Source organism: Passer domesticus, chromosome 3 (assembly GCF_036417665.1).
Source record: "Passer domesticus isolate bPasDom1 chromosome 3, bPasDom1.hap1, whole genome shotgun sequence".
Classification (NCBI taxonomy): domain Eukaryota; kingdom Metazoa; phylum Chordata; class Aves; order Passeriformes; family Passeridae; genus Passer; species Passer domesticus.
This window is the reverse complement of record NC_087476.1, coordinates 34,305,919-34,319,237: the sequence shown is the minus strand read 5'-3', so window position 1 is coordinate 34,319,237 and position 13,319 is coordinate 34,305,919. Positions and strand designations below refer to the sequence as shown.

At 38.7% G+C, this 13,319-nt stretch overlaps 1 protein-coding gene across 2 annotated transcripts in view; it reads left to right on the top strand.

Annotated features, from left to right (window-relative positions):
• The window catches only part of IBTK (inhibitor of Bruton tyrosine kinase), a 54,607-nt gene extending 41,855 nt beyond the window's left edge, over window positions 1–12,752 (top strand). For both annotated transcript variants that reach the window (XM_064412528.1, XM_064412527.1), the window contains exons 26-29: window positions 2,125–2,277; window positions 8,730–8,798; window positions 8,900–9,032; window positions 11,385–12,752. In XM_064412528.1, the coding sequence (XP_064268598.1) occupies window positions 2,125–2,277; window positions 8,730–8,798; window positions 8,900–9,032; window positions 11,385–11,510 (481 nt within the window). In that variant the 3' untranslated portion in view covers window positions 11,511–12,752. The remainder of the gene's footprint in view (window positions 1–2,124; window positions 2,278–8,729; window positions 8,799–8,899; window positions 9,033–11,384) is intronic.
• The last annotated feature ends 567 nt before the right edge of the window (window positions 12,753–13,319 follow it).

Sequence of the window (13,319 nt, the reverse complement as noted above, 5' to 3'; positions counted from 1 at the left end):
TTCCAGTGAAATCAGATATTCAACTTGGATGTTGAATGCAGTGAAGCACACTTGCCAGAAGGGTGTGGGACCTTCTGGTTTTTTTTGGTTGACTGAAAGTCTGTCATACACTATATCCTATCTTTTCCACCACGAGAAACCTCCAGTTTCACAGTTCTTTGGGAAACTGAACCTTTGTTTCTTCCTTTGAAGAAAACTGAAAATTAGAAGGAAAAATAAAATGCTGCTCTAGTAATGTTTTGAAAAAATGTCTAAAGTTAACTGCATGTTGACTTTATTAATTCTTTAAACCTGCTTTGATCAAGGAAGTGGGAGTGTTGCTTACTTGTTTTGGGCCTTTTTTAAGCTCAGGAGAGTCTATGGCTTTTCAAGACCAGAGGCATAACGAAATTTGAAGTCTGTCTTGAGAATTAAAAATTGTGTATCCTGATGTCTAGGTTGTCAGTTTGACAGTGTTCCAGCTTATACTTAACATCAGCTGTTTTGGAACTCCATGCTTTGATGGTTTGCAGTTACATCTTAGAGAAACATAGACATATTCAAAATCTTTTCAGAAAAAAAAAGTATAAATTCGTTTTTCTAATTTTACAAATTACATAAAAATGTCAGTGCATCAGACAGGATAAGCTGAAATTTAGAGTTGTTACATGTTAGGAAAATTTTGTACCACTTTTCACACAAATCATTTTAAGCCACAAATAATTGTTTTGGTAGGTTCACAAACTGAGAATGACACAGTTGATTTTTTTGGGAGATGTTGTTTGTGTGTTGGGGTTTTTTTGGCTCTCTGTTGCAAGTGGATCTGATTGCAGTACAGAATTTTCATGGAAATGGGAAAATCAAATCAAAGTAGGCTATTTAAAATGTTGCTAGCAGAAGCAGCTTCTGACAGCAGATCTCATGGATCATGTGCCTACTCAGTAGAATAGGTTTGGGGGAGCTCTGGTCAAACACTTGCCTGACCTTCTGTGTGCCAGCTGGTGGTAGGAATACAGGATGTGCAAAATGACTCTGAGCCCCTGTATTTGAGGTTCCCATTCTGCTTTCTGTCTTCTGTGCTGCTTATCCAATATTTAAATAAAATAAAAGAATCCAAACTTAAGCCAGGGTGTTCTAATATCACACATCATACATAGATTTCAGGTTCTTTTGTTGTAACATTTCAGATACAATATTACACTTTTAAAATTCCTTCATCCTTGGTACCTCAAATTGTGTCCCACCTAGATATAGCTTTAAAGTCTTTGACTTGAGATGCTGCTCTTCTTATGGTAGTTACACAAACAATTGGCATTGTATAAAAAGCTTGTTTTACTTCTGTAGTGTTTATGAAGAACTAATTCCAAAGCCTTGATAGGTAAGAGAAGGACTCATGGTAACTGCCTTGAATTCTGTAAATAAAAAGGTTTTGAGTTTGCAAAGTGTTAATGATACCTAAGATGCTAAATTGCTATATTTTATTAACGATTTATTTTTGAAAGGTAATATGCAGGCTCTAATTCAGTAACTTGTGCTAGGACAAGTAAAATAAAATCAAGGACATTAGTTTTATTGAACTTCACTGTGGATTAAGAGATTTATAGAGCCTCAGCAGGTATGAGTAACTCATTCAGTATTTTGGGAAGAAAAGATCAGCTGTACTTGACTTTCATGCCTGTGTTAGACCAACAATACCTGGAGCATTGTGATTTATGAGAATATTTTTCAAGGACTAGCAGTGTTAGAAAAGGTACAACTTGTCTAAGATAAGTCACTATGAAAAAATAAATTGCTTTTGAAGAGGAAGCAGTGGGGGGAATAGGTGGAGGGGGTGGGGTTTGCTTTTTTTTTAAATTTTATTTTAATGAAATTTCAAAATTTCTGGCTTCCTCTATTTTCACAGATATTTATTTCCTGTTCTTTATCTATATGAACCAAAATGACTTATTTTAAGAGATGAGGTCTAGCAGGATAATGGTAGTATACAAAACCTAAGTAACAGTGTATTTTTAGCAATAAATGTATTTTTATTTGTGTATTTAAGTAGAAAGGCCTCTTTGCTGTCTGAATCATAGAATAATATGGGATCTTGAAAAGACAAGTACCAAGTGCATTTATTTTGTTTCATTTTTGTTTCTAAAAAAGGTCATCTTCATTACATTCTGCTTTGCCAAAGTCATTCCGTGATCTTGTGATGGAAGAAGAAAAATGTATGACTGTGAATAATTCATCTGGTACTGGTACTAAAAGATATGGATATAAAGGAACTGAGGATTCATCTGTCCAAAACACCATAAGGTAAGAATGCATTTTTTTCTGATTGGTCAACCTTTGTACAAGAAGCACAATGACCTGTTAAATTCTGCTGAAATAAGAATAAAATTGTCATTTAGAAGAGCATTCTTTTGATGATTCTGTTAATAAGACTTTATTAACGAAATATTCTTAAGAATAGAAAGCTTGAAGACTTAAGCAATTTAATGCCACTGATAATACTTTGTTTGAGTTTCAAAGTGTTTGTATCCATATAGAGGGATAGATACATGTTTATACATATATATATATATATATATTTATTTATTTATTTATTTATTTATGTATGTATATATGTAAACTTCAGGCTCCAAAGAAAACAAATCCGAATTTGTTTGCATATGTATCTATGTATAAAGTGATAAACCAGTATTTTCTAACCTCTGCAGTAATTAGATATTCATGAGCATTCAGATGTGGCATTCATGAAACATTTTGCTAAGGAGTATTTCTATATAACCACAAAGTGGAAAAAACTAGTTTATTCAAACACAGTTCTGGCATTTCCTAATCTGAGTTTTTTTATAAGATGACTTTATTGTTTAAGTGCAGTTTTTCATGGATTAAGCAAGTTTACAGAAACATTGATGCACTGGTTCTGTCTGTGTATTATAATTACTGTGGGTCTACAGTTCTAAGGACAAAAATAAGGTACATGTGAATTATATCTCTAGTTATTAGACAATATTGCTCTTTGGTCAAAATGTTTTAGCCATATATCCTCTTGCTACCCCCAAAATAATTGCTGTTCTGTGTTAAAATAACTGCTTAAACTGAAGAAAGAATCTCAGCCTTATTCTTGAAAGTCTGTATGACTGAACTGCCCACCCACCTGCATCTCTCCCCCCTATCATCAGTAACTTTGAATCCTACATGTTTCAAATATATTTACAAAACAGAGAGCCTGAAAATCTTACAGACTCTACCACCTACTATCTGGAGGCACTGCAGACCAGCTGACCCACAGTGGTAAGGAACCCAAGTGTGACAGCACAACTGGCTGGCTGGTGACTTCCCTAGCAAAGGCACAGTCCCAGCATGCCAGAGGGAGGTGAGCAGGGCAGGCTCTGTGGCAGAAACCTGCATGAGCCACAGTCAGGGAGCACAGACCGGTGCATTGGGATCAGGCAAGGATGATGTCAAACCTACAAATCAAGTCAGGGTCAGGAACAGCAAAGCTGGGCTTGGCCATAGCTACAGCATAGCTCAAGAAAGGCCTGAGGGACTGAGCTTAAATGAAGCTCTTGAGTAAAGAGGGGGAGCTTCTGTAATCCTTCATACAACTCTTCTTACAACACAACTTTAGAGCAATCTGACTCAAGTTTACACAGCTGTGCTGAGGGAGAAGTTTGCAGAGCTATTGGTGCACAAGGAGCTGTGTCATTATCTGGCTGTTATTTTATGAACTCCTGTTCCATTGTCCTCCAATAACTGACTCCTCTGTGAGGAAAAGAAAGATCTGCTGGGCCTCACTTTTGAATGTTCTGCTTGTATAAAAACTGGTGTTTCCCTAGGACAGAAGTAGTACATGTTTTACTGCTATATAAAGAATAAAATGACGATAGAAATGTAGGAACATTGTGTGGGATAGTGTCTGAGGAAAGAGATAGGAGGCATTAAGTGTGTGTGTGATGGGGAGGCATTCCTCAGGAACAGAGTGATAAAGCTGAAGTTACTGTGGTGAGTGGAGGTGTGGGGACATGAAACACAAATCTGCAGAACAGATATTGTTCATTTTGTTGCTAGGACAATCATATGGGTGATGCCAGGAGCTGGTAATAAGAGAATTTGCACTAGTTGCTATTATTAGCTTTGCCACAACAGCTCTGTAATCTTTATAAAGTAATTTCTTTTCCTTTTGCATTGCCCTCGTCTGGCCAGTCTGCATGCTCTCAAAGGGGTCTATTTGAGCTGAATCCAGGTTTAATACATTAAATGTCTGAAGATGATACATTAAGCTAGTGGAAGCCTAGTAGGTGGCTAAATTGACTATCATCACTTTGAAAAGAAGGTCTCTCCAAAGTTATTGCAGGTTGTTTTTGAATTGTGTCTGAAGATGCTTATTCTTTTCTAGTAGGTGTAAAGACCCTAGGTGACTAGTTCCTCCATTTGCAACTTAGGAGTAGAGTTTCTAGTTTGAGGTAATTTTAGTTTTTGACTGTATAGTTTTGTCACAGTGGGCTCTGATTTTTTACCTGTGGCATTTAAGGGCTATTTCTATGAAGATTAATTATCCACACCCTTACCCCTTCCTTTTTAAGGGGAGGAAATTACACAAGCGTAGAGTATAAGCAATCCTTGTCTGTTATGTCAGACTTGGTGATGGGACACTGAAGATCCTTGCATGACTTAATGTTCCTGCTTTGTCTTTCTCCTTTGGATAAACTGTGCACTAATTAAAGTGACAGTTTTCTCTTATATATCTGGTTGAGGGTATTTTGGATGGTGATGTAAGCATTCTTCTATTACTGTCACTTTCCAATTTTTGCAGTACAGATTTTTTTTTTTTAGGTAAACCATGTCATGAATTGTGGTGATTTGAACTGCATTTAATGCAGAGGCAGATCATTCCAAGAGCTGGGGCATGTGGATGTGGCTGTGTTGTTTCCAGGGGCACCTCAGGCTTGAGAGTTGTGCTGTGCATGTGTAGCTCATAGTCCAAGCTAAAAGCATAGGCCTGACATGACTTAACTTAGTTGTGGCAGCCTGAGTTGTCTTCACGGCGTTACTCCGGGGAGCAGTGAAGCGTCTTAGTGGAAACAAGTATTTGCAGCTTTGTGTGGGAATGGCCTAGTTCTGTCATGGCTAATAATGAGCTAATACGTAGCTCATGACTCAAATGGTATAGCAAAACCCAGGAGGGTTCTGCAGGAGACCAGGCTTTGTGTTCTGAGAGCAGTTATTAGATCAGGGAGGCACCAAACCTGACCTGGCGTCTCATGAACAAATACTCAAGAAACACTTAGGGAGCTGAGGGCTGGGACCTTTTTGGTGGCTGCACAAGAGTCATGGCAAGTTCAGCCAACTGAGTTAATCAGTTTGGTTCAGTACTGATGATACTTTTCTGGTTTATTTCCATGCAGAACCATTTATGTGTCTGCCTCAGTCTTAATTTCTAAGACTTCCAGATTTCCAAGTTCTATATTTTTGTGGCTCTTATTCCATTTTTCTGTATATGCTAACTTCACATTTCCTGCATATTCCATTTCTAGTCATTTTGATTCCAGCTGAGGAATTAATTTAGAATGTTGAAATATCTGCTGTTGATTTAATATCTGGACTGAGTGTCTTGTTAGCAAGAAACACAGATGTACGTATGTACCAACAGCTTCAAAATACCTGGACTTCTTCCTACATTTAAAGCCCCATTGGCTTTAAATCAGGGGGATGATATAGGTATTTACTTACCTTTTAGTTGATCAGTAGAGTATGCTGTGATGCTGGAGCTATTAATTCCAGTTTTGGGAAATCCATGTTTGAGGTTTTTTTTTTTTTTTTTTCTTGTAATTTGGGTTTTTTGGCTTGTTTGTTTGTACAGAAATCATTAGGTTTGTTAAGTGTAACAATCCAGATGGGTTCATTTATAGCAATGCTGTGAGTTCTTTGGATTAGGAATGGAAAGAAGAGTGTAGCTGTCAAATCAGGTACTGTCAAATGTGCTGAGTATTATTAAAGCAGGTGGAAAAAGAGATGAAATTGAGAGTTAATATCAGTATAAAAGCACAGAGGGCTGCCTTCATCTCTTCTTTGTCTTCCTTTTCTTTGGTTCTCTTCTGCTTTTCAGTGTTGTTATCTTTAAGTTCAGTAAAAGCCTTGAACACTTGCAGGGATGGGGCATCCACAGCTTCCCTGGGGGACCTATTCCAGTGCCTCATCACCTTCACAGTGAAGAACTTCCTCCTAATATCTAAACTAGACCTTCACTCTTTCAGTTTGAAGCCTTGTCCTGACACTACATGTGCTTGTAAAAAGTCTCTCTCCACCTTTCTTGCAGGGTCCCTTCCTGTATTGGAAGGCAACAATTAAGTCACTCTGAAGCCTTCTCTTTTCTAGGTAGAACAAACCCAATTCTCTCAGCTTTTCCTTGGATGGAGAGGTGCTCCATATCTCTAATCATCTTGGTGGTCTGCTCTGGACTTGCAGACAAGTCCTTGCTGCTGGACTTGCAACAAGGTCCATGTGGTTTTTGTGCTGAGGACCTCAGAGCTGGATGCAGCTAAAAAATAGTGCCCTGCTTTGAAATCACAGAATAATTTTGATTCTGTAGTTTAGCCTCCTACTAAAAGTAAGTGAAACTAGAACATGTTACTCAGGACCTGGTCTGGTTGAGTCATGACTGCTTCCAAGTGTGAAGATATCCCAGACTTTTTGGGCAACATGTTTCAGTGGATAATCATCTTTGTATGATATTTTTATCTGTCTGGGATTTACTATTCTGCCTCTTGTGTATGTTGCCTTTAATCTGTCATTGTGCACCTCTGAGAAGATTATTGCTTCATCTTTTCTCTGTCCTTCAGTTAAGTAGTTGAAGAGAGCAGAGATCTCCCCTTTGATACCTTCCTTTAGGATTAACAAAACACTTTCTTCAAAATCCTGGACTTGTTCCAACCTGACAGCATCCTTCTTGTATTGTGAACCCCAAAATTGAGACTGTTACTCTGTATGCAGATGAAAAAATACAACATAAAGGGAGGAATCACTTCTTCTGCCTGCCTTGCTATGGTATTGCTAGCACAGCCTGTGTCTGCTGCAGAGGCACTGACTGGTAACATCTTCCACTTGTCAGCCAGGACTCTGCAGGTTCTGCTTTCTCTCTGTTGCTTTCTAGCCAGTCAGTCCTGGCCTCTACTGCCTTGTGGGGCTGTTCTCTTCCAAATACAGAACTTTGCACTCGCCTTTGAAATTCATTGGTTCTCAGTTGCCCATTTTTGCAGCCTCTTGAGGGCTTCTGAAAGGCAGCGTGGCATGCAGAATGTGCACCATCCCCAACCTCTCCACAGCCAGCTGTGGCCTGCTGAGGGTGTGTTCTGTTCTATTGTGTTCTACCAAAGATGCTTAACAGGATTGGTTCCAGTATCAGTCCCTGAGTCCCCACTAGTTGGTTTCCAGTTGGACTTCATACAGCTAATCCATTTCCAGACGGTTTTCCACCCATCTCGTAGTCCATTTACTCAGTTCATATTTTTCAGACTGAGTACAAGGATGCATGACCTGGCAATGTGCATTGTTTGTTTTGTGGGAAAAATTATGTTTTGTGACAAAAAGCTCAACACAATTAATTTAAATCCACTTTTGATGATGGATGTTGGACTTCAGATTTTTTGAGATCTTGCCCTTACTACTTAGTGGTAGGAATCATGTTTTTTGTTATCCTTGGACTTGTGTACTGGGGAAAATTTTTCAGACAGAAAACTTGGTAGTTACTGGAATTCTCTTAACTTTCTATAAATTTTTTTCTACTTTATCCAAGAGCTTGTGGTCACTTACAAAGGATTACCAAAGTATTAAACAAAATTGAGAGTGATTTATTGAAACAGTAACACCCTTAGTGTTGTTTGCAGTGCCATAGAATAATTCAAAAAATGTTTGCCAGCATGTCACATTATGCTGTTACACTTTAAGGTTCTGGAAATTGCAAAACTATCCTGTCAAAGATAGATATTAAGTAATGAGAATAGGGCCCTGTCTTCCTACTGGCATAAGATTTTTCTGACAAATATACTTGTCTCTTAGTGAATACAGTGTAACGAATGTGAACTTCTTTTTGTTGAGAGGTTAACATTTTGCAACTGAATAAAGTACCTTCCTGTCGGCAACTATATAAATATTTCCAGATTTTTTTTTCTGTTCTGTTAATTTTAGTTTTACGCTGTTCTTGTGAATGTGAGAGGTGATTACAGGATATGTACTGAAAGTCCATAATTTCTGGGTTTACACTCAAAGAATTTACTCTACTAAGATTGTAGCACTTTCTTTTGCATGAAACACTTAATTTGAATGCAGGACAGTTCAGTTATTTATCTTGAATCTTTATCTTTTTAACTTGAATTTTTTGTTCTTTCATATTAATTGCGAACTTTTATAGGTAGTGTTTTTACTGCATAACTCAGTTGGCCAATTTACATGTAAAAAAACAAAACAGCCTTTTTAAAAAAAATCAGAAATGAAACTCCTTTTTGCAAATCCTCAAATGTTAGGAAATAGCAGAATTAATGCCCAAGATGAAATTTCGTTAGGGTCTGGTAGTTCGAAATGACAATCAGTGTCTTTTTCAGTCTCAGTATCACACTTAAATTCCACATTATATCTTAATGCCTTTCCTCTGTAAAAATCCTACACATTTGTTGTAATTTCCTACTGCAATTTTGTATTTCACAATATAATGTAGGAGAATGCTCTGCCAATGACTTTTTATTTACTTTCCTATCTCTCTCCAGGTGCAACACTAGAAGTAACCCAGGTCTGGAGGACCATGTTCTAGATTCTCCACAGCTGGAGAGTCATAAGTAAGTTTGGTAGTGGCTTAGGTTCTGGAACTTTTTTACTGTGTGTTGTGCTGACCTTGGTGTTGCCTCGTAATGTTGCTTGGTTTTGGTTTTTTTTGCAGTCCTTGGTCAGCAGCATCACCAGCCAGCTCTCCTGTGATAGCGCCTGTCATGTTCTCAGCTATTGTAGAGGAAGAGCTCCAGCAAGAAGCTGCTCTTATTAGGAGCAGAGAAAAACCTTTGGCGTTGATCCAGGTAAAGGGCTAAGTTTAGCTGCTCTAAAGTAACATGGGGAGTTTCCAATGGCTCTTTCAGAGATCAGTTGTTAGTATTAATTATGTATTAGTACATGCCATTTACATAATAATATTAAATATAATTTAATAAGAACTTCACACTGCTATTTGATAAGGTCTATTAAAGTCAAAATGGCTGAATCTGTGATAAATGTATTTGCAGCATCAGAGAATGGTTGAGTTTGGAAATTGTCTAATCCAAACTCCTGCTCAGAGCAGGTTTAGAGCAGGTTTCTCAAAGCCAGGCAGCCTTTTATTGTCTGCAAGGATGAAGAGTAATGGCCTCTCTAGAAAACCTTTTCCAGGGACCACTCTCACATGAAAAAATATTTTAAAATGTAATTTTCTGTTTTCAATCTGTGCCCATTGCCTCTTCTATCTTTGGGTACCACTTACAAGAGTGTGGGTCAGTTGTCTTTATTCTCTCCTAGCAGGTATTTATACACTTCGATAAGATCACCCTAAGCTTTCTTTTATCCATGTTAAATAAGTTCAGTGTGCCTGGTATCTCCTCAGTGTCAGATGCACTGGGCTCTTAATCATTTTTATGCCATGTCACTGGACTGTTCATTATATCCATGTTTCTCTTGTACTGGGAGGTCAAGAAGTGGACCCAGCACTTGAAGTGTGTCTTACCAGTGCTGGGTAGAGGGAAAGGATCATCTCTCTCCTTTTTCTGGCAGTGCTGCCCCTCATAGAGTACAGGAGGCTGTCACCCTTCTTTGCAGTATGAGTTCACTGCTGGCTAAAAGGCTACATTGTCCACCACGACCCCAGCTCCTTTTATGCTAGGCTGCTTTCCAACTTTTCAGCTCCCAGTGTGTACTGGTGTCTGGAGTTTTCTTCCCCAGAGCTGGATTTTGTGTTTCCCTTTCTTGAGCTTCATGAGATTCCTTGTAGCCCATTTCTTCAACATTGTCTGGGTCTCTCTGGCAGTACAGCTCTCTGGTATTTCAGCCACTCCTTCTCATTCTGTACTGCTTGCAACCTTGCTGAGGGTGCACTGTGTCTCTTCCTGTGGGTAATTGATGATGTTAAACAGTACTGGCCCTGGTCTCAGTGTTGGTGTGGTGGACTTTGTGCCGCTGGTCACAGCCCTTTGAGATCGTCAGTTCTGCCACTTTTCAGTCTGTCTCACATGGCATTTATGAGGTCTGTTCTTAATCTTGTCCACTTAAACTCTTAGTTAAAACTTAAGCTGTACCATATTCCCAGGAATCACCCAGTGGTCATTCAGATCCTCTTGCCCTTCTTGAAGGAAGGAATGACATTTGATTCCTTCTAGTCCTCAGGAATCAACCTTTCTTACAACAATTTTTCAAAGGTTTTTTTGAGAGTGGTCTTGCAGTCATTTTGGCTGGCTCTGATCTCCTGGGCCTGGCACTGCTAGAGACAATCTTTACACTTCAGACCAAGATGAAGGTCCCCAGCCTTTTCCATGTCTTTTTCATTCAGTAGTGGATCCGTGTTGGGGGTTTTTTTTTGCTGCTGTAGAAGCCTGTTTTGCTGCCCTTTATATTCCTTGCCAGATTTCAGTACAGATGGCTTTGACTTTCTTAATTATTGTCCTGTGTGGTCACACAGTGTCTCTGTTTTCCTTCTTCGTCACTTTTCTCTGCTTCCACATCTTGTATGCTTCCTTTTTGTTTGGGTTTTGTCAGAAATTAACTGTTGTTCTTTTCAGCTGTGCAGTCCTCCTGCCATTCTTACTTGGCTAGGAAGCTCATTGGCATGGCCTGTTCTTGATCTTGGCAGAGGTGATCTTTAAAGTCAGCCAGCAGTCCTGGACCTTTCTTCTTTCTGGGGCCAAATCCCATGAATTTTTCTAAGCAGATGTCTTCATAGTCTTCTCTTCTAAAGTCCCAAGTTGTTTCCTATTTTTCCTGTTCCCAGCTTTCAGGATCCTGAACTCCAGCATCTCATTGTCATTGCAGCCAAGGCTGCCCTCAACCTTCACATCCCTGATCAGACCTTTTTTTTTTTTGGAGTATGAGAACCATCAGAATGTCTCCTTTGATCACCTCCTTCATCATCTGTGTTAAGAATTTTTCACCAATAGGGAGACGTCTTAGGGTGTTTGTGTCCAACTCTCTTGCCTTTCCAGCAGATATCAAGGTACCTCAAGTTTCCTATGAGGAGCAGGACCTGAAAACATGAGGTTTCTTCAAGCTGTCTGAAGAATGTATCATCTACTACTCCCTCCTGATTAGGAGGTCTAATGCATTCAGAACCAGTAAAGCCAGTTCATAACCATGCCTATGGTGTAAATGTAGACCTGACACTGACCTACATGCTCTTTTTTTCCTTCCAGATTGAGGAGTGTGCTATTCAAGACTTATTAGTCCACTACGAAGCTTTTGACAACCCTGAAGAATTCGTGACCGTTGAAAGGGCTCCACAGGGACCTATAGCAGCACCTATGTGGAACAAGCACTAATTTGTACTCTTCACAGTCCTCCCTTCCACAGTTCTCACAGCTGTATGTGCACTTTTGAAATTGTAATTCTTACAAGTAAAACAGGACTGGAAGAATAGGAATCATGTAATTTTTAACATCAGCATTAAAACACTGCCCATAATCACTAGGTATTTGTTAGAGAGAATGAAATAATGTGTTCACTGTGTCCTTTACCCACAGTATCTATTGTATGTATGTTTTCACAGCATTTCCTTAATGACACCTAAAATTAGTAATGTCACGTGAGGCTGTAGATTGGGAATATATTTGCTAATCTTAAGTTGTAAGGGTTTTTTGTTAAATTAACAGGTGAAAAGCGAGTGTTTATTTTGTGATTTAACGTGGAATTGAATGTGCAGAATTAAACACCTTTGAAGTTTGGGGGTGTGTCCTTCAGACCTTTCTTGGAAATTGGGAATATTGGGAAAAAGTTTTTGCTTGAACTTCATGTAAAAGTACAGTTTGACAATGCAGTTTTTCTTAAGTTATGTGTGCAAGTGCTGGTTCTCTGGTTGCTGTGGCCAGCACATTTCCCTGTTGTGCCCCAGGCTGTGCCCAGCCATGGCCTGTGCTTGGCTCAGCTGTGCATGTTTGTCACTGCTGTGAGTGAGCCCCGCCTTGGAGCAGCCAGCTCTGTCTTGAAGTAAAGCACACAGCTCAAGAGAATGTGGTGTCACTGAATTAGCCCATCTGTAGTCTTACTCTAGTAGATATGGTATGGTTTTAGAAGCACTGTGTTTGGGGATGATTCACTTGAAGTGCTGAGGAAATAAAAGATCAGTGTATACGTTGTTGAAGCTGTAGGGGCGAGTGCTTGGCTGGGAAATTTGCAAATACCTGAGCTGCAAAGATTATCATAGATGGCTTTCAATATTGTGTTCCAAAGTTCTCTGTGCCTGGTTGAAACAAATTTATAGATACAAAAAAAAAAAAGAAAAAAAGGTAGCCTTATCTGCAATATTTTGTCTAGTTTGTCTTGTTTGTATAGGTGTGTTTGAACTTGTGCTTCCTCAGTAATGTCAGTACTCATGAACTCTGGAAAACTGGAATGGAGAAATCTACAGAAAATGAATGTAAAAAATTGATCACTGTGTGATAAAAGAATCTTGAAAAAAGTGATGTAGATATGTCTTAATGATTTCAGGTCAAGCTACACCAAAAAAATCCCCCACAAAAACTGTAAAAAACCACAATAAACCATAAAGTCTTGATTTATACAAAGTTAGTGTACTTTTATGTGCTGTCTATATGTAATCAATTATTTAGGTAACTAGAGTACTTGATAAGTATTTCTTTTGTGTCTGAAACAAGAACTGCAGACATTTTGAAGCTACACAGGCCAGGAAAGATGTAGGTTTTAATTCTGTTTTGAATTCTACTGGTAATTCATTCACTAAACTGATGGTAATACTTGCATTAAGGGCTTTACTTGATGCACCAAAGGGTTTTAGGGCCTGCTGAAACTATCCTCTGGTTTAAAAGAAAGCTTATGTAATGTGAGAAATAGCTGGAGAAGCAGCAGGCCTTTCCAGGTGGGAACTAATTTATTGTCAAGTGTAAAATTATTATAAATTTGGGTTTTTTTCCCAAAATATGCCATTGAAAATCTCATTCTCCTGAAGTTTTGAAAGGATTGATGTTTCCACCATGCCAAAGAGCTTGACTGTTTTCAAGTTGTGGCATTATTGTCACAGTTTGTTTAGGCATCATCACTGGTTATATATAATATTCATAAACAAAAGTGAAGAATGGCCAGTGTACCACTCTTTTGGAGTTGAAAACACTAAA